Source organism: Larus michahellis, chromosome 7 (assembly GCF_964199755.1).
Source record: "Larus michahellis chromosome 7, bLarMic1.1, whole genome shotgun sequence".
Lineage (NCBI taxonomy): Eukaryota > Metazoa > Chordata > Aves > Charadriiformes > Laridae > Larus > Larus michahellis.
Genome location: NC_133902.1, coordinates 6,397,884 through 6,421,606, shown reverse-complemented (window position 1 = coordinate 6,421,606; position 23,723 = coordinate 6,397,884). Strand labels below are relative to the sequence as shown.

Sequence of the window (23,723 nt, the reverse complement as noted above, 5' to 3'; positions counted from 1 at the left end):
GATCTCGAGTTTTCTCCCTCTTTCAGATGGAATGAACAAAAGCCAAGAGAACTCGAGATGAATTCTCACCACAGGAAAATTATATTCGTTTTCTCAGGACATCAAATGACTCATTTCAATCTTGTGGGTAAATGCAACTTTAGTTTAACCAAGGAAAAAAAAGAAAAGAAAAGAGAGACAGCTAGGATTGAACATAGGGATAAACAGAGGCTAACGAAACAGGAACTTGACTAAACTCAGAATGGTTTAAATATAGGACAGGTAATAGCACAATAGTCGGGCACCACACTGGAAAAGTGCTAAAACTTAGCTACACACAGATGGCTTTTCTCTCTTAGGGTCAGTAGTGAGCAACAAATGCTTCTCTATTCCTTTGAAGCAATGTGAAAGCTTTTCAATTTCCTTTGTTCCTGCTCTATACGCAGCTGCAAGCAAGGGAGAATTCCAGCTGCTGTGGATATTCCAAATCAACAGGTCGTGGTTTTAAATACCTCTGCTCTCCGCAGTTACCCAAACTGTTAAATTCTCGGTTTAAGCACATAAAGTGCACAGCCTCATATGTTTATGCCCTTATTTTCCACAGAAGAAAAATTCAAACGAGCGCAACAAGCTGAACTTCATTAAACTGCCTATTTCTGGCACAAGGGAAGATAAGCCTGAAAACAGTAGCAGCAACGTTTCAGAAAAATTAACTTGAGGTTATGTTCTCAGGGTGATGCAAGAACAAAAAGTCACATTGCTCCTCCAGGCTCTGCCAATTTGCTTTGGCTTCATTTTGTTAACTGAGGAAGAGGTTCGCATGCGTGTACTGGACATGAACTTTCTTTTAAATTGGCTAAGTCACATGCTCATTATTACAAAACATTTCAGAAGTGCAATAAAAATCATATGATTTCATGTTTGCTGGAGATAGGTTCCTTAAGTGCATTAAAAAAAAAAAAAAGCAGCAATTAAGGGATCCAAACCAGTAACTATTTAACTGCTTTTTGTAACATTAGCTGTCCATTTTCACCATTTAACTTTGAATGTCAGTTTTGCATGGAGATTACTTGGACTAACAACAAATTGGAAAGGCAAATGCTAATCAAAATTCTTTTACACCAATACATTCAGAAAAGGAAACTGGGAAATTACTCCACTAGAAAGAGTCCTTTAAACAGATTTTATCCTGGTCAGGACACAGGCCGCCTGTTCTGCTAATCCTGAGCAATTAAACTTTTTTATTCTTTCCCCTTATTTCTTGTAAAAAAAAAAAAAACAAAAAAAAACCAAAAAACCCACACAAACCAAAAAAAAGCTGCAGCACATTAAAAATGTAGGGCACTATTGAATTCCTTGTCCCTGTGGGATGGAAGGCTGTGAAAACTGGCATACACCTAGCAGATTGTTTTTGAGAGTCCTTCTGCAGGCCAGGACTGGCGGAGCCAACTTTTACAGCAATTGAAAAAAAAGCATAATTTTCGTTTCACCTAATAATTCCTTAGATACGGTGATATTTAATCCTCGTAACACTCATTATCAGCAAAAATGGCTATCACTGACATGCAGGGGACTAGTAATGATTTTAATCTCTGGAAAAACCTGTACCTGGTTTAAGTTGGCTGGAACAGCCGCTGATGTTTTTGTGATCTGAATCAAATCCCTTGTGCAGATAAATTCCCGCATTCAAACCTTGCAGGATACTTAGTCTGGGAAGCTTTATAGTTGGAGGTCTGCAAAGTCCCCACTGGGACCGACCTGCTTTCAACATTTCACATGAAAACTTATATTGCTACCACCCTCCTGTCTCCCTCCAAACAATCAAGGAGATTGGCCAGGTTTCACTTTGGAGCCTTTCAACATAATTTCACTTTACAAGTCTAGAGGAAACAGGCTGCTGGTGGTGTTATACGTATTCTTCACAGGGCTCCATGTGCTGCATTAGGAGCACATCTGTATACATCCAGTAATTCCTTTTCTTTTACATTTATTTGGTATTTAGCATAACTTCAGGTTTTGGATGTAATTAGAAGTTGATGGTTCCATTTTAAAAAAAAACAACACGTTTGGTGAGCTCATTCAATCATACCCACATTAGGAATTAAACTTAGTATTCCTGATTTCAGTTTAAAAGCAGAAAATTAATTAAATTCAATATTTTTTTTTATTAAGGTTTTGCTTTGCAAAAATCAGCCTTTTCACTTTCTGAAAGTCACCGTTACTTTCCTGTTAAATGGACATTTGGTCTAAGAGTGACAGATTCAAAAATAAGTTTCTTCAACAGCTTCCATAAAAAGTGAACTGGAATTAGGACAAAAGAAACATACTGGAAGAAGCAGCAGCAATTGCCAACTTGATTTGGCTTACAGGAAATTAGCAAGCAATGTTTATGTACTCATGAAACATTCCAAGAAAGCATAACATTGCACTAGACACCACTGGTAGACAGAGGATGCTCCCAAGGGGAAATCCAGTGGAGACAGAGTTCAGTGAAAAGGTAGCTGACAGTGAATTTGAAGGCGAGAAGAAAGAAGGTGGGGGGGAAGAGTGGGATACAAACGTTCCGGCTCCATCCTGTTCCCTCATCCTTTCCCCAGCCTGAACCAAGAAACGCAGCTCAAATGGGAGCCTGAAGGTACCATTTGTTCTCCCTGGTGGCTGCTCAGATGGATACAGGCTTTCAGTGCTTGCAATCCTATTAACTAATTTCTAAACTACTTAATTCTCATCATAGTTCAGCTTTTTTACATGCTGAAGATTAAGCAACGCGTGTTTACCCTGAGCTACATTTCTATTTTGCAACCCTAGAAACGCAGTTGTAAATGCCATTTTTATTACTCTAGTCTCCATTAAACAAACTTAAACAGAGGGGGATGAGGAAGAAAATAAAAAGAAATCTTATATTTATGGTCTTATAAGTACTTGCACGTTTAGCTATTTATCAAGTATTTGGGCAATTCTGTCCTCTCATTGGAAAGAGTGAAATTTAAGACGTACTTTGCTTCTTGAGAGGGCTTTAAGTCCACTTTCTCTGTTAGTGTTTTGACTTTGGTACTGCTACACATTACTTTAGTCTGTCATGCATACAACTAACTGGAATTTTTATAAGTAACGCAGCTGCTGATAATTTTAAAAGTTCTAGTGACCAAAGTTGCCTTAATATATCTTTTCATATTCATTAGAAGGAACGCAAGGGCAGACAACAGATACCATGTATTTTCAGAATTTCCTCTCTCTACCTCTGAATTGGACAACCAAGAATTTAATAAGTAAATCACCCGCTAGAACAGGAAGTCAGTAGTAAAATAAAGTTAATTTGGCATGCCGTTCACAGCAGATGCATCTGTGTAAACTGCAATTCAAAATTGACACATAATGAAAAAAACATCTTAGCTGACCAAAATCCTCCAAACTTCTATAAAAAGCAGCAGGGGGGGGAAGAAGAAGAAAAAAAAAAAAAAAAAGGAAAACGGAAAGGAAGTTCCAATGACAGCGTTTCCTAAGACCCTGGTTCACTTCAGACAGGAAAAGCAGGTTAGCCTTTAAGTGAAAAGTTCGCCATGATGGAAACAGGCAGAGAAACAGAAATAAAATGCACAAAAGCGTGCAACGTAACACTTTTCTTATTTAATCCAATCTACTGATGCAACCCAGAAAAACACCTTAGCTATGATATTAGGGACCAAGTCTTCCATATGAGTAACTGCAACTTCACCCAAGTTACGGGCTCTAAATTTTTGAAATTATTTATTGCTTAATTGCACGCAGTGTAAGACCTGACAGCTGCAAGATCATTTGGGGTGCAGATGCCCTTTCTAAAACTTACCTTTTACATCAACCGCTTTGAAGTACATGAGTGTTTTCTGCTAGCATTTAAAAAAGTAGACAACAGTAGTTGATAAAAGATAGCCCAGTAATATCCTATTATTTCTCTTTAAAGGACATTAAAATTATCCAAGACTAGAAGGTTGATCAGGAAAGCATCTATTCACGCTGCAGATATACATGCTACCGTTGGCCGTGGAAGCCATCATTATTTTGCTAATTCAGGAATTTTTGTGTATTGCTCGACACAGAAATGAAGGGCATAAATTAAAATTGTGTAAGTTTTATAAAGCGAACCTTACCCACATGCAGGCCTCCAGCCTGACTTTTGAGATGATAGCCCATAGAGAGATGGATCCTTCAGTCGTCCCCTCATCAGGGCAGATAATTTGATCCGGGTAAGGAGGCTCAGGGAAATTAACTGAGTTACATTCATATGCAGCAAGAGTAACTGATGCTATGTGTGGACCCTGAAAAAACACGAGTAATTTCAAATGCATTTTATGTTAGTTATAATACAAATTAAAATTAAAAACCCACATTTGTCCCTGATGCAAGGAGTTCAGGCTACAATTTCTTTTTTCTCACTTTAGCCATTAATAATGTTATACATGTAAAACGTTTGTTGGTTTGTGTTTTTTTTCAGACCATCTGAAGCGCGATGTTGAGCTATTAATTAAGGAGCCTTTCAGCTTTTGCCATGCCATCATACACTAGTACGAAGTTGCCAAGGAGAAATAAGAATCCTTACTGATATAAAACAGGAAAATTTTCAAAACTTTAAAATGTTGTCCTTACGGTATTTATGGCCTACAGCTTTATTAGAGCAGGTGCTTTCCCTACTGTTGCTTTTAAAGGATGGAAGCATTTAAATTCTATGTTAATTTTTTTTTTTTTAAACAACTGGGACTTTACAACATCTCACAGCAGACCTTCTTGACTTTTGTGTCTTTCTCCAAAAACCAGTTGCTTGATTTGTGTCGGTTTTTCTGTGTATACAAGAAAGTGACCTTACTGCTGTTTGCTAAGAGAACTCCACCTTACATTAAAAGACTTTTTTGGACAGACCTCCAAATAAAACTAGCATAAAAATCTATTCAAGAGCTGAACTGCTACATACTTAAAAAAACTTGAAAGAATTGCCATTATTTTAATACAAAAGAAGTGAGAAGCAATTCAAATACTCTGTGGCCTGAACACTAGACGTTGTAGCTAAAAAAGAAATCACTTAGCAAAAGGTCAGGGAAACATTGCCTGGGGAAGAAGAAAAAGTACTGAGTTAAACTAAGGTCTTTTCATAAAATCACAGATTTAAATAAATTTTAAAGTTTTCTTTACATGCAGAACAAAGTACACAAACATTAACTTCTGCTAGTAACTATTTGATGTGTTTTGACACCACGTTGAGGAACATATTAACAGCAATTTTCTTCTACGTGTTTTTCTTTAAATGAGTCATGTTTTATTAGAGCAGTAAGGGAGCCCGACACCCCCCAACCTAAACCAAAGCTAAATTTAACACAGAATAAGGAGGGAAAGCGTGCTAGACCCCAGCACTAGGCTTCCCCAGCTCCCTTTGAAATGCAGGAGCAGAGATACATCCACAGGACCCTGCAGGCTCCATTTGCACATTAAAGAGTGAAATTCTGCAGCAGGTCTCGCAGAAAAAGTGAAGCTCCAGTGCTTTTTCTGGACTCACTGGGAAGAAGATTTTAGTTGGGTTCACTCACACCGACATTTCAGGTCCCACTGAAGAGACCAGAGCACTGGACTTACACAATTACATTGATACTGTCATTTTTTTAATGGCAGCGAAATAAGAACGGTGAAAAAAATACCAGTTATATTTTTCCGTATGACAGCTGTGACTACTGTTGTCATACGTAAACAATTCAAAATAAAGCCATTCTTCTGGCATGCAATTGGTAAAAGACAAGCTGCTCTGATACCAAGCAAATTCTTTTATTTATTCCTTGTTACTTTTCAGGAGAGGAATTCAAAGTGCTTTGGCATACTTTGGATTATATGAATGCACAGATGCAGCCTGCTGAGATGATAAAGGAGGCACAGTCTCTCCCTCAAAAAAAAAAAAAAAAGAAAGTTCATTGAAGTAAAACTGCAAAAGAGAGGATCCAGAAATTGATACACAAGAGTGATTTTGATATGGAAGGGAGAACAAAGAATGGATGGATGAACCAATGATTAATAATTGTATACTATCGACATTTCTATAGGTGCCAATGGCAAGGAACCCCTTTTTAGCACTTGTTGCAAGATCATCCCTGTCCCCAGCAGCTTCATATCTAAACAAATAACTTATCTCTATTTACTTGCTGAGGACAGATGCAAAGAAAGAGTTGAAACTTTCCTAAAATTGTAAAGTAAGTTTATGGCAAACCTGGGAACCTCTTTTTCCACCGTACTCTGAAACTCAGGGAATTTAATCCCATGCCCTGCTTGCCCCTCCCCAGTCTGACAGCTACCTTGGGACAAGAAAGGGCTCAAGCCATCTTCCTTAAATCAATGGCTTTCACCTGCAGAAATTTGCAATAAAATTCTCTTGAAGAGCAAATTTGCATGGCGGAAATCCCCACACACTTGAGTTGTAAATGACCATTTCCTACGTTCCCTTGAGAGTAAGGGTAAGGTGGCTGCCAAGGCGGTGAGCTACGGTGTGTGAATCAAGAAGTACGATTTTCAGTTCCACAAAATTTGGAAGACATGCCACACTAGAGTATAACTACAGCCAGCTGTGATGGGAGACTGTTAGTTTCAGTTTTATAATAGTAAGAGACAAATTTAATCGATACTATCGCGAGGCCCCCAAGCTCTTGCGAGGTTTCAGTGACGGCACTACCAGCATTTCTCCCCTGACGGAGAGCGTACAGCAAAGGGCTATCCAGGTAATGAGGGGACTGGAACATCTCTCATGAAGAAAGGCTGAGGGATTTGGGTCTTTTTAGTCTGGAAAAAAGATAACTGAGGGGGGATCTCATCAACGCTTATAAATACTTCAAGGGTGGGTGTCAGGAGGATGGGGCCAGGCTCTTTTCAGTGGTGCCCGGGGACAGGACAAGGGGTAACAGGCACAAACTTGAACATAGGAAGTTCCATCTCAACGTGAGGAGGAACTTCTTTCCGTTGAGGGTGGCAGAGCCCTGGCACAGGCTGCCCAGAGAGGTGGTGGAGTCTCCGTCTCTGGAGACATTCCAAACCCACCTGGACACGTTCCTGTGCAGCCCGCTCTGGGTGACCCTGCTCTGGCAGGGGGTTGGACTGGATGATCTCCAGAGGTCCCTTCCAACCCCTACCATTCTGTGATTCCCAAACTGCACACAAGGTGTGTAAAAAACAGCGTGCTGTCTCAGGAGAGCAAGCAATGACAAAATGCCTAACGGGAGGCTGCTGCAGGAGCTTCTTGCCACAAGCAGCTTCTCTCAACACAGTTGCCATCCTTGAAATGGCTCAACAGTCTCAAAACATCGCCTCCTGTTAAGACAGCTCTCCCAGTCTCAGCAAATGTCTGCAAAAGGAAAAACTTTACAAGTAGCCAATGGAAAAAATGGCATTTCACAAAGCAGCTGTAAACGGCCAATGAGCCACCTGAAGACTACGCCAATTGAACATAATTCTTCCACTGTAATGTAAACAATTCTATAATGGAAAAAAGTTGGGAATTATGGAACCCACAGAAGCCACATTTTAACTGGAATAAGAAATAAAGCATAAACGGTTCATTTAGAGTGATGAAGTGTGGAGTACTGGAACTGAGAGCAAGCCAAAGGAAAGCAGAACAATCCCGTGTCCTCCCCTGGCAGCGGAGCCCAGCTGTCCTGCGAGTCGAATGGACAACCTCTCCCAGCTCGGCAGGCTCCAGGCAGCATCTCGCACATCTGCTTTTGTTCCAGCTCAGCTCTCAGCGCTCACACACAGCATTATACTTTCACAAAGCCCTGGTTACCAAGCACATCAAAAACAATGGTTGGCTAAACAGGGCCATGGTTGCGATGGGGGGTGGGGGGAAGAGTGGGAGGGTCGCTGGGTGTTTCGTAAGAGAGGTGCCATTTTGCTTTCTATTTAGCAATAGTGATGGTTTAACTCTGAATGGAACAGGGAACCAACTTCAAACGGGCTTTAGGTGCCACCTTTGGAAAATCCCCCTCAATATACGCTCAGATGTTTTCTCTGTACTCCTCCCTGTGCCAGAAAGATTAATTGTCATACAATTTTTTAATCCTCTTCACAAATAATCCTCCTCACCTCCTCCACCCTCTCCTCCTCCTTCTCCGCATGGGGCTGCAGCAAATACTCAGGGTGCTTTGCCTCTCTGCAATAGCTCAGTTTATTTCAACACTTCAGGAAAACCTCTAAGATACCCCCTCTTGGACTCCAACTGCAGCTCTACCTTTGAAAAGGGCATTTGCAAAACTGCTTCAAACCCTGTCGTACCAGACAACAAACACTAAACCCAGGCGATTTAGTAGACGCGCTGCTTGCCAAACCAGGAAGAGTGCTGAAATCCAAGGCATGTAAGATCCTGAACACCAACTGTCTTTCCCTCACCCTCTTCCAGTGATTTTTTTTTTTTCTTTTAAATTGCAGGAGGCACTAACAAGGGCTAGCAGAAAAGAAATTGAGAAACATTCTGCTGACTCGGGTGAGAAACATTTGCTTGCCACTACTGACGACCAGAAGGAGCCTGTGGTTAGGATGGAATGCGATTTGTTAGAAATATCCGTACAATTTACAAATCAAACAAGACAAGATCTGGTCATCAAGATCAACTCATCATAAATCTATTTTTTAGCAATAGTAATTTAGGGGAGTTTGGAAATCCCTATCTGCACAACGCTAACATCTCATAGAAGGTAACCTCGAACTCTTGAACTCACAGGCCTTCAGAGGAGTCTTAGTTCAGTGATTGAAGGCACCCAGTTAGAACAGACACTGCTAATCCTTAGAAATAAGTTACTTTAAATGCTGTGTTATGAAATTTCTAGAAAGTATAATCTTTTTATCTATAAATTATGCTTGGAAATTCATTGGTGCAAGTAGAAAGAGACAGCAGGCACATGTAAAAAAAAATCAAGTTAAAATCCTTAAAAACATGCTGATATAATTCTTACAACAGAAAAGTCTTTACCATAAGGAAAAATGACTGAATATCCAATTAAAAATGAATCGTATTTTCACATTATTAATCATTCTGTGGACCTTTCTGTGAATACAAAGCTTTAAACAAACTCCGCATGAAGTGTTGGTTTCTCACATGCCCCTTCACAGAAGAGCCATCCCGCCGAAGTGATACGAGCACAAGAACAACTACATCTAATTTTAACCTCTTCTTTTTGGGGAAGACATAATTTTAGACTGGCTCTAATTTAGAAACATTTCACAAAGAAAAGTGATATGTCTGCCAGCAAGAAAAACATTACACTGAACTCACTGCTGAACTTAACGCACTAAAAAAAATAAAAATCTGTTTTCCTCCATGGATACGCTGCTTTTCATACTGGGTTCAAGATTCAGCCCTTCCACAGGGGGGAAACATGTCATGCTATATTTGATTAAGATAAATTGGAAAAACAAAAGCTCGCTTCTCATGGGAAACATCCTGCAAGCGTTGCCCCAGGCTGCGACTCATCTCATACTTATCTATGAAGTCATTACACCTCTCCAGAAAGTAACACCACGTTACAGCATCCTTTTTAGCTTCAAGGGCAGCGGACAACTACCCACAAAGAAAACCGTTCTGTGATTCAGAGGGACAAGCTTGATCGGGAGGTGGCTAGTAAATATGTCAATCTAGTTTGTCTGTCTGTGTTACAAGATTAAAATGTCTCATGATTTTCTATAATGTCTGGTATGCAGTCACGGCTGTAAAACAGGGCCCAGAAAGAAGGAGGATCCCGTACCTAGAGCATCCCCAAGTGACACAAACATCCATCAAGTGGTCAGAGCTAGTTTTAGCAGGCCGTCACGGCATTTCAAGCGATGTATTAATTTTACACAATCATGTGTCTGTTAGCAAGTTTCTATTCCCACTTCAGTCAAGCCTTGCCCCACAGCACAGAGCTGATGGAAATTCCAAACGATGAGCCACAAGCTCTGAATATGACTGAACAAGAACCACCGAGGGAGCAGGCACGTGGTACCCCTGCATGCATAACAGGGCCACGTTGCTACTTTGAGGAGTAACACAAAAAGCAGACGTTTTGTAAGGCTGTGCCCACGCGACTTTCTATAGGAGCAGAGAGACTTGTGTCAGGGAAAGGCACAATTGGAAGAATCCAAGTTTATACTCTGGTGCTGACAGAAGACAAAAATAATCTGTCAGCATTTTCTCCTTGCCCTTCCCTAGCCACCCACTTATTATTTCTGAAGAATAAATCACAGCGTCTATTCAAATTGACACTAGTAGTGATGATTGGCTTTAACGTCTCCAATTAGAGATCGTCTTGCACTGTTATCATTATTTCCAGGCCGTTCAAGGAAGCAGTGACATGAAAAGTATAAAGTTCAGGCTGTGCAGGAAAAAAAAAAAAAGAAAAAAAAAGAAAAAAAAAAAAGAGCAGAAACTCCAAGGGAGCAAATGAGGAGAAAGCGTAATGTGACCTCCCAGGAGAGTTATGAGACACAGAACCAGTGATGAGGAAGTCGAGAGCAGATAATGAAAACAAGGCGTCAGCATCTACAAGGTAAAGTCCATCAACTCTCAAAAGGAAGAAAAGGGCATACCGAGCACCTTACTAACTCCTCAGCTTGCTGCAAGTTCAAATCCCTATGGCTGGCCACGATGCTCAATATAGCTTAAATATTAATATGACATCAGTATTTTGCAGATTTCTGAAAAGTCGAAGTAGCTAATCCCACACAGATGGAGGCGCTTCACATTAGCTGTTTATTGCCACAGCTCCAGCTTTAGATAAACCATCCAGACTCTGACATAGCACCGCTTTCAGCAGCACGGGAGGCCGTATATGGAACTCGCAGTCACACCATTTCGGGCTCTGACTCACGAGGTCCAGCAATCCACGGTGGGGCAATACGGGAGGTTATTGCTTCCAGCTGTTCCACCGGCCCCCACGCCAGAGGCTACCACCCTCGGAGCAGGGCAGTGGGACCAGCAGCATCCACCCAGCAGTTGCCAGGCTTGCACCCAGCAGAACTTAAAACCACCATTGATTTCAACTCATGTTAACACACCAGTCCGGGGGCTTGGGGCTCAGCTCAGCTCACAGTCTCCCCCACTGAGCTGCAGCAGTTGAAGGGATTGTTCTCCTACAGCATAATCTAAACCAGAGATGCTGGTTTAATTCTCTGCAGGTATCTATCGGTATCTGACACAACAACAACGGGTGCGCTTAGAGGGAACTAAGGCTCCAAACAAACATTTTTCTCCTTGAAAATACCCTATTTCATCTCAGATTTTTTTAAATGCAAGCAAGCCACCAGAAGATTTAAGAAACTCCGAGGTTACACAACTAATCTGGCAGCAGTGTCCAGATTAATCCATCGGATCCTTCATCAGTGCATCAGTTAGTTCATCAGTGCATTATTAATATCTAGGCTGCAGTTTCAAGCAGAACGGAGACCATGTCAGCTGTAAGCAGGAGTTCCTGTCAAGAGATGGTCAGCAAAAGTGATTTTTTTAAAGTTACATGTTGATTCAAGTAGTCCAGGATGTTTCAATCCATTGTAAAAAGCTTAGGACAGCTGGAGGAAGTAGGTTTAAAGGCATGAAGGAAACAAATGAGAGAGTAAGAGTCACAAACAACCCTCACACAAACAGGATCTGTTTCACCTTACTTTAGCATTAATTTCTGTCTTCTGCACCCACCATGTATTTTCCTTTCAATTAACCTTAACAAGTCAAGAGCAGTAATCTGAGCACAGATATTAGACAGAACCATTTTTTATTTCATTTGTTTTAGGCTTGCAAGTTGACATGTGAATTGAAGAAAAGTATGGACTGAAAATGAACACCTCACTTCACAAAAATAATTCGGCGCTGGGGAGGGGAGCACTGCTGCGCCCTCCCACCTGGCTGAGGCAGCTTAGCTTTTGTTTCTCTTTTTCCTCCACACACAGAACCCATAGTTTTCTGTGGGTTACTCACACTAGCAACTCGCTAGTTACTTAACACTCTTCTGTGTGGTAACTCACACTAGTCTTTCCATCTAAATGGAAAGAGCAAAACTTCTCCTCAAGCTGACAATCGCTGTTAAAATACTCCTGTATTAAAGTCACAAGTAAATAAATGGAGAAAAAAAAATTGGAGTAAGTTCTGTGGATTTCTAAATTATTCTGTTTACTTCATAAAGTGCAGCAAGCCCTGTGAGCTTTTTTTTTTTTAGAAGCACTTCAGTAATTTTATCATGAGTCTCCTTACAAGGTCAGCTCCTGGAACCAGATAACTAAAAGGAATCAGGTTTGATTTTAAGAAGTTTTCAGTAGTCCTGGCAGGAACATGTTTTTGGTTTGTTTTGTTTTTTGTTTGTTTTTTTTTTTTCTTTTAATTATTTGTGGTTTTATTTGTTTGGGGGTTTTAAAATTTTATTTATTATTTACTCCAACAATTTATTTTTTTTCTTTTTAAAAACTAATGGCCTTATTATTGCACAAGGTGTCTGGATTTGAAATCTTCAGATTCTAACCTCAACCAGTTCAGATAGAGCCAAAACGCCACTCATTTCAGCTGCAAACTACCCAAACTACCACACTTTCGGGAGGCCAGAATGTAACCCCTCACGAAAGCCAGACCCTGGAACCAATTCAGAACAAAAGCGAGACATTGAACCCTCAAGCCCAGATAAACTCAATCTGGCTCTCTAAAGCCAGCACTGTCAATAAGGACACTGTCTTTTCAACTCACTTCTCTTTAAAGGCAGTTTTCTGTTCTTTTTCATGGCCTGAAATTACTGCCGTGCTCTCTTCCACTCTGCGCCAGAGCACCCCAGTAAGAATTAAGCGACAAACCCACATACTAAGTTCTGAAAAAATTCAAACGGTTGTGTGACCTCCACATACGAACCATCCCTATTGTGCCTCAGGTTTCCTGTTTGTGCTAGTCCTCAGCCCGGCCACCTTTGCAGCAGTTGCTCCACTTGGCTCTATCAGCAAGCCAGCAGAGCCATATTTAAGAAACAAAAACACAAACAAATACAAACAGCCAAAGCTCACTCTGCACTTTTGACCTGTGAGGAATTCGCTTCCATTCATTCCCCACCGTTACAGATTGTAACGGACCATACACAGAAGGGACATTTATCATCTGCTTCTCGCGCAAGGCTTTAATTCTAAGCTGATTTTGTTTGCCTCGGCCGCATCTTTTGCAATCCGTTTGCCAGAGCTGAACTGAAACCAAATCACGAGGCAGAGCGTGGCGTGAGTATGGCGGTGGCGGTGTGGTCCCAAGCCAGCACTCCATCTAGCGTCCCCCGTGTCCCCCCAGCAGCTCATTCATTGCATTTCACGGCAGCAAACAGATCTCTCCAAGCTGTACAAATGCAAGAGATTCCTGACGAGTTACCCTCAGTCACCTTCTTTTGGTAATTAGGTGATTCATGCCATATATATTTTAATATATCACCAATAGAAGAGAAAACATCTCAGGACTAAGAACAAAAAAGCTGTGTGCTGCTAAAAACAATATTTAAAGTCATTAATCATAATAGTTTTATTTCCTACAGGACCACTTCATGATTACTATTTTTAAAGTGTTGTTTTTAAAGAATTGTGAAAAACCTTTAATGGACTTTGGGAAAATAAGCCAGCAGACTTGTTTTGAAAGTGTCAGAATTAAAAGGATTCTTGGAAGAGTGGCCTGCTTCCCTATTTCTGCGAGGAAGATCTGCTCCGTGCCAGCCCTCAGCCCAGTGCCAATTTACAGCACGAGAATTGTTTCCCAAAAAGCCATGTCAAATCTTATATTTAGAGCTGACTACAACTAAGGAAGCCGCATTAAAGTAGAAGCCATTACAGCAGACAATGTTCGGATCCTTTATAACACATAGAAAGTTCTTGAATCACAGAAATAGCAATAAAAAGCCTATTATCAAACTGACAAAATTGACCTCCCTCCTCCACCGAGATGCATGCAGCAAGAATGTTCTGGTGACCAACAACATCCAAATCAGACGTGAAGTGATATTACCCAGAGGGTAACATCCCCCCTGCCCGAGACTGCTTTAGACCGTAAAATCTACTTTAAGCAAACCGTTTCCAAGTACTCTCTTCTCGGCTAACCCCAGGATCTCTCCTGGCACTTGAATTCATGCCGTTCCAAAAAGCAGCTGGTGAGAGATGCTCTGAAGAACCCAGACAAATGACAGTTTTCAACACTGGAAAAACAGCTAACCATGTCAGGGAAAGCAACCCTCTGGAGGCATTCAGATACTGCCTCTATTGCATAACTCTTTCGATGGTTTGCCCAGCTAACAGGCCGTGCTTATGAACAGTTTGATATGAAAACAGTCATATGCAGTAAAAGGAAGGCTATACTTAAAAAAGATGCACCTGTGTCACAGCTGAAGAAGTTCAGGCACAGCGTCTGAGCAGGTGCCTACATGCCATCAATTCCTACCCCTCGGCCCTTAATGGCAGAGACAATACGCAAGCATCAACAGGAGCTCAGCAGCACATGGGTGGGCCCAAGAGCATTGTTCTCTAAGCATGTAATTGCATTCCCAACAATCTCCCTGTACATACAGATTCAAAATGAGCAATTAATTAAAAGCAATTTTAAAACACTTACTGAGTCTATTCTCTATTGCCAGCAAATCCAGGCACTAAAGCAGAAGGGGATTTACTGCTTTGTAACTTTTTGTTTCTTTGAATCAACTGAAGAATAAGTTTTACCATAATGAAGAAAGGTAATTAAAGTATGTGGAATATGAAAAGTAGATATACAGTTAATGTAAAAGTTAATATAGCAAGTTCCACACTTAACCTTTTGTATTTCTACTTTTAGAGGAAACTGCTGCACAATTAACAAAGCAAAATAGTTTTAAACTCCTCATTTGAAAGCTGGAGCTCCTAATTGCATTGTTTCCAGATGGGTTTTACCCCTAAAAGTTGCACCAACAGTCTTAAGTTAGTACTCCGTGTTCCCTTTCACACAAGGCGTAGGCTCAAACTGAGAAGATATTAAGAAGCCTATTTCTACACTGATAGCATATTGCATATAGATATTGCTGATATAGCTGTATTGACAGAGGTATTAATAGTTCAGGTACTTAAAATGGCAACACACCGTTAAAGGCAATAAAGTTGTGTTTTTACACTCCCACCGCCATCTAGTGGCTACAAAGCCAAATACATTCCACCAAGTTCACTATTCAGGGTTCAGACAAGCCTTCAGTGCCCTAAAAGCATTAACTGACCTGAATTTACGGTCCATGCTGATCACAGAACCTTGCACAGGAGAAAAGAGGATAACGAATCCTTGTTTCTCTCTCTTCCTACACTCACTGCCTTTACGGAATTCCCTCAATGTAATAGAAACATGCTTATCTGCCTTACATACTTAGAGCAAACAAGTATTTCTCCTGTATTGTTACACAGTGGATGTTGATGGTATCGTTTTATTACGTTTTATTCTGTAATCACCTTCTCATTATTCAGTGCAGTCTATTTTGTCTGTTTTTTTTCCCCTAGAAAAGTTATGTGAAACCTTGCCTCTTACATTCCAAATAAATACCTTCGCTAACAATATTAAACTAAATTTCTTTTCCTCCACAACACATCTCCTTATAATCTTTGGAAGGCTGTTAATCTCCTGTACAGCCCCCACAAATTATATTGATAAACCAATAGATAAGTTACATTTTGTGGTACTTTAACGTCAGCTCAGGTCACGGCCTAAATAGATCCACTAGGCTCGTATACTCCACAGGAAAACTGAAGTGATGTTATGAAATATAATTTATTTTCTATTAAAGTAATTTAGAACTATTTAAACATCTGAATTTTTAAATACAGAGTAAAAGAAAGATCATTTTGGTCCGCCTTCTTTTAGGTAAAAAGAAGCGGTGCTGTCTTTGTCACTCCTTTATGTGACAAAATCATCTTGGAGTGGACTAGGGTATAAAACGACAGCACTCTTCCTACCCACTTTCAAATATAGTTTAGAAGTGATGGACAACATTTCTTATTTACTAGATTTCTGACCCAGCACGTGTAAGAATTAAGACTAGGAACTGTATAAGCTCTCCAAACTGCTTCAAAGAGGATGTCGAAATACATGAAATCTTTTGTCAGGAGAAATCTTAAGTTGACTCTCACTGGGTGATAGCCTAAGAAAACATAAAAAAAATGCAGAAGATGATGTAAATCTATCATTTAAACTGTTTCCTTCTTGCTGATTTAAGTCATGATCAACTGATTTCTGCAGCAAACCTGAAGTGCTTTCCTTTCCCTTCCTGATGATTTTGATTGATTCTCCCTCGGTCCAGCCCATGTTCTTCTGTCCCTAAACATCCCTTATCTCTGCAAGTCAGAAAGATCTGTAACACTGTCAATTCCCTGTTGTCGAAGCCCTATCCAGTGTTTTGTAAAAATGTTTAGACACTCTTGTTCGTCAGCTTTACTGAATTTCCATTTCCAGTCTGTTAGAGTGACAGCAATACTTTTGTCTAGAAGGCTATGCATGCATAAACTTGTTTCTGTTTGGCAATAGTTTCCTTTCTCCTGTACTTTCTGCCTCTGTAGTCTTTAGGAGAGAAGCTACATTACGAGTGAGTCCAAGGCTTCTGCAACCGCAGCCCACAGAGATGCCATTCGATCCAACAGGCATTGCCCTGCTGTGTGGAAAAGCACGAGTTTCTTGTTTCTTGTAGTGTTTTCTGTGTTATTGTTAATGATTAAAGCAGTTCTGAAAGTAAACATCTGTAATTGTTCCAGATACAAGATGACATTTGTTGCATAAACTGGTTTTAATTATTTTGTGGCCATGGATCCTTTTCTTAAATCCAGGATAGTGGTTTCATAAACAAGGAACTAATCCAATGGCCAAAAGCAAAACACACCCAAACATTTCCCTAACTTTCCTAGCTAAAAGTTGAGATAAACAACATTATACAAATTTTCAGAACAACAGATATCATATTATCTTTGTAGACAATTTTTTTCTTGCTATTATTTTCGAAGCAAAATTAATACAGACTGAACTTTAAAATAGCTGCCTACTTCACTGGTTTCATCTAGAAAAACGAACATTTTAAGCTACTAAACGAAAAAGTATGCTGAAAAACTTTAAATGGAAACACTTGAGCTGCACACGCTAGAAAATGTTGCATTTAAATTAGGAAATTAGAGAACAGATTTTTGACTCATTGTTTCAAAGTGAGGATTACAGCAGGCTAACATCTACAGCTCAACAAACATAGCATGCAAACTACAAAACAAGGTCACACAGTATAGAATATGAATAGCATTCACTAGGGGACAGAAGCATTATACTAAGTATTTATTTTCTTTCAAAAGTACTTAACGTCTAGGACTTATGTAATCTTTATTCACAGCTTTAAAAATATGCAACAATTAAAATACTCCACTCAGAAAGAACACGGTATGGAAATATCCTTACCAAATAGAGCAGAAAGGTGTGGAGACCTGTTCCAAGTCCAACAGAGGACAGAATGCCTAATCCTACCCAGTAGGCACACCAGAAGAACTTTTTCTCCATGTACCGCACATACTGAAAAAGAAAAGTCACAAAAGAGAAAAAAAACATAAAAAAAAAAAAATCAAGAATGGTGGTATCTCTTAGGGGCTAAAGTTAAAGCTACAGACTAACGCAAATAGTCACCTGGATTACAATAACTGCAACAGAATCTCAGATACTTCTATTTGCAATTTATTACAATTACAGCACAGACATGTACAGAAAACAGCAGCTTTGAAAAGAAAAGCCCACATGCTTTAGAATAAGCAAGTTTCCAAGGAGATAGATGAAAAATTCAGGTTCAATACTAGGGGGATGAAATCCAGAAGAGACGTAGTAGGTGTGAGAGCGAGCAGTAAGCCCCAGACAGTGTCTGCTGGAGCCCAAGCAACAAGCAGAAAACTGAGGGAATTGCCTGAACAGGTTAAATAAAGGAATATCATTAACTGCACTTTCAGTGACTCTGTTGAATGTTTTATCTTGGACCAGTAAGTAACCAGGTTTGTTACTTTTAAGAAATGATTAAAATGTTGGTTATGTGTTGTACACGCAAGTGAGGGGATACGGGAAAGTAACCGCAAATTCTGGACATAAAAAGTCCAGGTGGGTACGCTGGAGAAACAGGAAGCAGCATCTCCCTCTCACTGCCATGACAGCAATACTAAGGATGAGCCAGGCCATCAACTTGTCTGTACCCCAGCCCCAAGAAGAGGTGCCATTTCATACTATCCATGGACCAACAGCACCAAGATGAAGTCTTCTAGTCTTAACCAGGCCTGCCAGAGTGTAAAAAGGTCCTGAAAATGCCAAATAACCACAAATATACTTCATTATTTTTTGTATGGTTTTGGAAGAAAGTGGTTCATATTCAAGTATACACTGATGGTACACAGAGACAGGCAGAGGCACTGGCAGGACATGGACTATAGGGAAGGAGCTCTGGAGGAAGTGGGATGGACAGATACCTGCTGGCACACAACACTGAGACACTCAGGACGGAGAGCTCTGGCTGGAGCCTGCAGGTCACACTCCCCTCGCCAGCCCCAGAGGCAGAGGTTGGATCCCAGCAGGCTCAAGGAAACCTCTTGAGCAGCTCTGCCCTGCCAAGCCTTGGTGCAGTGGAGGCCCAGCAGCCTGCTCAGGGACCATGAGCCCCAACACCAGTTTGCAAGAGCCATCTAGTGGCAAATGTTGACTGCATTAAGCGCTGGCCTTCACGCTGGCCACCAACCAGGGCAGTTTTTAAATGAAACAGGTAATTTGTCCATGAGGAACAGGTCACCGATTTACCACCTACCAACTTGCTGTACGTTTAAGTGCTTAGGTCTCAAGCATAGGATTGTGTGAGCAAGAATGCGATGAGCTGAAACAACTCATTTCATTGCTTTTCAAGATCCATCCCGGGAAGCCAGGACTCCTGTTCCAGACCCGTACGTCCCTCAGGCAGCCAGACACATCATAACAGTATGGATGTAAGCAAGTTCTCTGAAACTGGGAACCTGCCGATTTCAGAGTCAGAGCGGTAAGGTAAGATGATTCAGTTGCACAAGGAAATGTTCTGCAGGGTCTAAAATTTCTACCATTTCCCTGGTCTGTACCCAGGGAAAATCTGAAACTCTAAGAGAAATGGGGAGGGGAAAGGTATAGACAACACCATCACCTTATGGTTAAGCAACGGCTTACATTTCAAGTGATGCAAAAGCATCAGTCTTCACGTACACCAAAGCACAAAAAAATTTTTAAACAACCATTTGAAAACAATGGGGCTATGAGAAGCATCGCAGAACCACATCTGAACCATGAAACCATTTTATATCTAGATATATGCCTATCCTAGCTGGTCAGGAGACCCTTCCATACAGATGGGTCTGCAGAAGCAGAAGAAACATTTCTTGGGAACCACAAAGTTCTATCATGACTCAGTTTATCATTATATCTCAAGAGCTCGCACCACTATTAAAAGCTCGTTAGCAGCAGATGTGAAGGAGTGCTGCAGCATCAGAGGTGTGCTTATTCAGGGACGGATGAGAAGTGGAACACCTACAGATGCAAAAGAATAGATCAAACGATACAGCTGATCATTCTGCATCTCTAAAACGCGACTCATCCACACACAACAGAGAGGAGTCATGACACGAGAAACAAATATCCTTAGCGAGTAGGAGTTCAAAAGATACATTACAATTTCATGAAGATCCCATTCAATTCCCAATACATCTACTTTAGCACAGGGACAGGAAGTATTAGTCACTATGGAAAGCAACTTGAAAACCTCGTACCTGTTGATGTGTTCCTTCAATGTAATACGTAGCTGTAAGCACTGCAAGCGTCAGTAATAAAGACACCAAGATACTTCGTCGATGCCACAATCTTAAAAGACAAATCGCAATTAGGGTTTTTCATAATTTAGCATGCATTTCAAAGTAACTTACTTATCCCTATAGACTGGGCCTGCGTGGGTGTAGTCAGCAGGGACAATGGCAGCTGAAAAGTTTGCTATTACAAAAACACAAACCGTGAAAGAAAATATCTGGGGAGCCTTTACTCTTTATGGAAAAATCTCAGCTTCACTGTCAAATGAGATCAAAGTTCAGCCATGCGTTTGTTTTTTTTTAAAAAAATAAAGAAAAACAGAGTAACCGTCTGAAAACAAATATTTGGCTTCTGCAGCCAAGACAGTCTCAAAGACGGGGCCATCAACAACATCCATAGGTAAGCAAAGTGCAAAGCAGGCGCTGGCCCTGGGCAAGGGATGAGCTGTGGATGAAATACAGAAGTGCTAATTTCAAACCACAGAGACAGTAAGAGGAACAAATCTTTACACTATTTTGTTTCCCCTGACCTATTGAAATTAACCTCTCTCTTAACAGCTCAAAATTTAATAAATACATTTTAGTAATTATGAAGTGTTGGGAAGGTACTACAGTAAGGGGAGAAAAGTGTTTTCCTATGTAATTTGTTACCCGATTACTTTTGAGGCTGTTTAGTTTTACATACGCATTCTGTTTGATGTGTATGTGGCCACACACAGTACAGTAGCAAATACATTTATTATTTTCTAGAAAACACTATTATACTGTCACCTAATGATATAAAAAAGCAAGTGCTAGCATCACTTAATTTCAGACAAACTATGAATGTAACTTATTTATTTAGACAGACAGAAAAAGATAGAAATATGAGACATAATAGAGGAAAAGTCACAAATGCTTCATATTAAGCAGGCTAAAAAAAGTAACTCTAACTTTCCATTAATTTTAAAATCATCTGTGCTGCTTATATTAGTACGATAATTGGATTTTCAAGTGATCATCATCATTTAAATCACAATTTACTCAAGTGGAACACAGGAGATCATTAAGAGTAAATCCAAGGTCTCAACTTAATAGCTTATAATAGTCAGTGTTATTTTCTGTAAAGAGATTGTCATGCTAGTGCTAGACAACATAAATGCACTGCGCAACAGAGGATGTGAGTGCTATCTGTAACAGAATTTGGTGTCTAGGAAGCCAGGTAACGGCTTAAAATAAGACCTCAAATGATATTTCTGCTGAGTTTAAATAAATGCTTGGAGGTTGTCAGAAATGGCTAACGTAAGACCCAATAAAACAGTTCTCAAAGAAATAATTCCCAAGGATAGCTGAACAAAGGCACATAGCAAGATAAGTAGGTTTAGGGTTTTTTTTCTTTTTTTGGGGGTGTAAAGGGGAATTAAGACTACACTACATAAACCTGGTATTTTTCATACAAATCATTTCAGAAGATCAAAATGGAAACCAGAAGTTTCTTTCAATGGATCTTTCGTGTCAGCACCTTGAACCTAGCCTGGAAGGGTCAATGAACACAGCCCGTTATCACCAACGCTGGCTCACTCTGCAGTGAGCTAGGATCACCCGAGGTGATATTAGATCCTGTCTTCTCACTGGGAAAATGACGCTAAACTCAATCCCAAACACAAGAGATTCCAGTTACCAACACAAGCACTAGGATGGCTGCTACTCTTGGATTTTTCAGTTGCCAATTTTACTCGTGTTTGCCTTTTGGCACTCCAAACCCCCTCAAGCCTAGTGCATTAGGAAACAGCTATGCTTTTCAGCATTAGCAGGGGATGTTAGGACTGCCACTTGCAAATTTTCTAACTGGAATAAAAGCCCATTTTATCCAGTGTGTAAATGATGCTTAGGGAAAGTGCTTTAATAAATCATTTCCTGTTATGAAAGGGACCACATAGCTTAGAAGCAAAGTCCTCTTTGCAGCATCATAAACATCACTCCAAGTTCCACGTAATCCTGAACCCTGCCCTCGCTGAGCTACTGGAAGATCATTTAGCGATACTAACACAGACATTAATAGATAGTACTTAACACTGCAGTCATAAGTACAGTATCTCTTGCCTTAAGGAACCCTAAACACGTGTTTAGGGTTCCTTAAGGCAAGGGAAATCTCAAATGGGAATATTCAACTCTTCAGAAAAGAATTTTGCAACTTTCTTCCATTGACACCTTACTGCATTTACACACATGTAATTTAGACAGAAGGTCTGGGTACACAGCTAGAAGCGTGGTATGTTCCAGTAGCCACCTTTAAATACAAAAACAAATATGATTTCTGAAAGAAGAACTTTAAAGTTGTGAATCATCAGGGAAAGTGAGATGTCAGAATGACCTACTGAATCAAAGCATGGGTTTCCCCAGAATGCTTAGTAGAAGTTAAAGAAAGGATTTTTACTTTATGGTCCATTCCTTCAAGTTTATTAGAGTTTCCAGGAAAAAATACTGCAAGGTAACAAGCGGTTGTTTCCAGAGGACAATATTCAACCTCTCTTCTCGGTCCCTTCGCTTCCGTTCACTCAACAAAGTGGAATCTGAAAATGAAAAGCAACAGAAATGTAAAAGCACAGGCTGACAGTTCAGATTCTGTCCCACCCAAAAATATACTGACTTTTTTTTTTTCTTTGTTAGGAAGCTAATGTGAGCTCCCAGCCATCTTTTCTACTCATCACTAAGTGTTTGCTCCAAGTGCATCAGAAATCAGGTGACCTCCAGCAAAGGAAATAAGGTGGCTTTTTCCCTCCATGTAGCTGACAACCATTGAAGAATATAATTGTCCCAGGGTGCAAAAAGTCTGGCATATCTATTAGCCTTTACACAAGGTACTGTACTACTAGTTACAAATCAGCTAATACATTAGGTCAAACGTGACTCTCTCACCCACTACAGACACCACGTTTCACTTTGAACTTTTGAATCTGGTTCTCTTCCAAAAGCTATTCTCAGACTTCTCCAATCGAACTAGATTGAATTACATGTGCTCTCTATACACTCCAGTCACTGTGTAACCGGATAATAGCATCTACCGTCCCAGTCAGGATCCTCAGGCTACGGTAAGCCTTGCCACGCTGTTCAGCTTCTCCAAAACGAGCCCAGACAACAGGAAATGCTCCCATGAAAAGGCCCTGCTTCCATACCACAGTCTTCCTCTGGACTGACACTATACATCTGGTTGCTTTTAACTGCAGTGATTTGGTTATGATGCAGAGCTCAACACTACTGTAACACCACTCACTGCACGCTACCTTACAAGTACAGAAAAAAAGGTTCTTCTAGTAAATGTGTTACTTTGCACTTACAATACCGTCAAGGTTAATAAGAACCCTAGCTATTTTTCGGATGAGAATGGCTTGTTCAAAGGTCATCAAGCTAATGAGCAGTAATAATTTTTAAACTTTTAAAGAAAATGAATTCTGAAATAAAAGAAAAAAATAAGATCGCAAAACAATGGAAAAAATAAACAAAAATAATTCTTGTATCCAAACAGACATCAAACTTGTTTAAACATCACCTAATCAAAACCTATTCTGTTTTGTATACATTTAAAGCACTGCAATAATACTCATAAATTTTAGATTTGTAAAAAGCTGTTACATTTAAAATATTAATCTAATCTGAATCCCCAGCATATTGTAACTCAAGATGTATTATTTCAGTCTTATTCCAGTCACTGCAAAATGCTGCCTTATCAGATGCTAATATTTACATAGAAATTGCATACCTCGTTAGTCACATAGGCCATGTAATTTTGTATTCCTTAGCTGTAAGCATCAGTTGGCTTTAGACGAACTAACAGAAATCCTACATCGGCAAATACTGGATAACTTCCACATTCCCTCAGAGTTACAGAATGATTTAAGCCTTTATGTAAAAGGCTTTGATCTGTTCCATACATACACGCATACAGGTCCTCTTTAAATCTT

General features: G+C 40.1%; 1 protein-coding gene across 6 annotated transcripts in view; it reads right to left on the bottom strand.

The window, feature by feature from the left end:
* VMP1 (vacuole membrane protein 1) overlaps positions 1–23,723 on the bottom strand; it is a 69,192-nt gene that overhangs the window by 35,599 nt on the left and 9,870 nt on the right. For all 6 annotated transcript variants that reach the window (XM_074594271.1, XM_074594275.1, XM_074594276.1 and 3 more), the window contains exons 4-7: positions 22,199–22,334; positions 19,750–19,840; positions 17,393–17,503; positions 4,107–4,274 (exon numbers count right to left, since the gene is read on the bottom strand). In XM_074594271.1, coding sequence (XP_074450372.1) covers positions 4,107–4,274; positions 17,393–17,503; positions 19,750–19,840; positions 22,199–22,334 — 506 coding nt within the window. The remainder of the gene's footprint in view (positions 1–4,106; positions 4,275–17,392; positions 17,504–19,749; positions 19,841–22,198; positions 22,335–23,723) is intronic.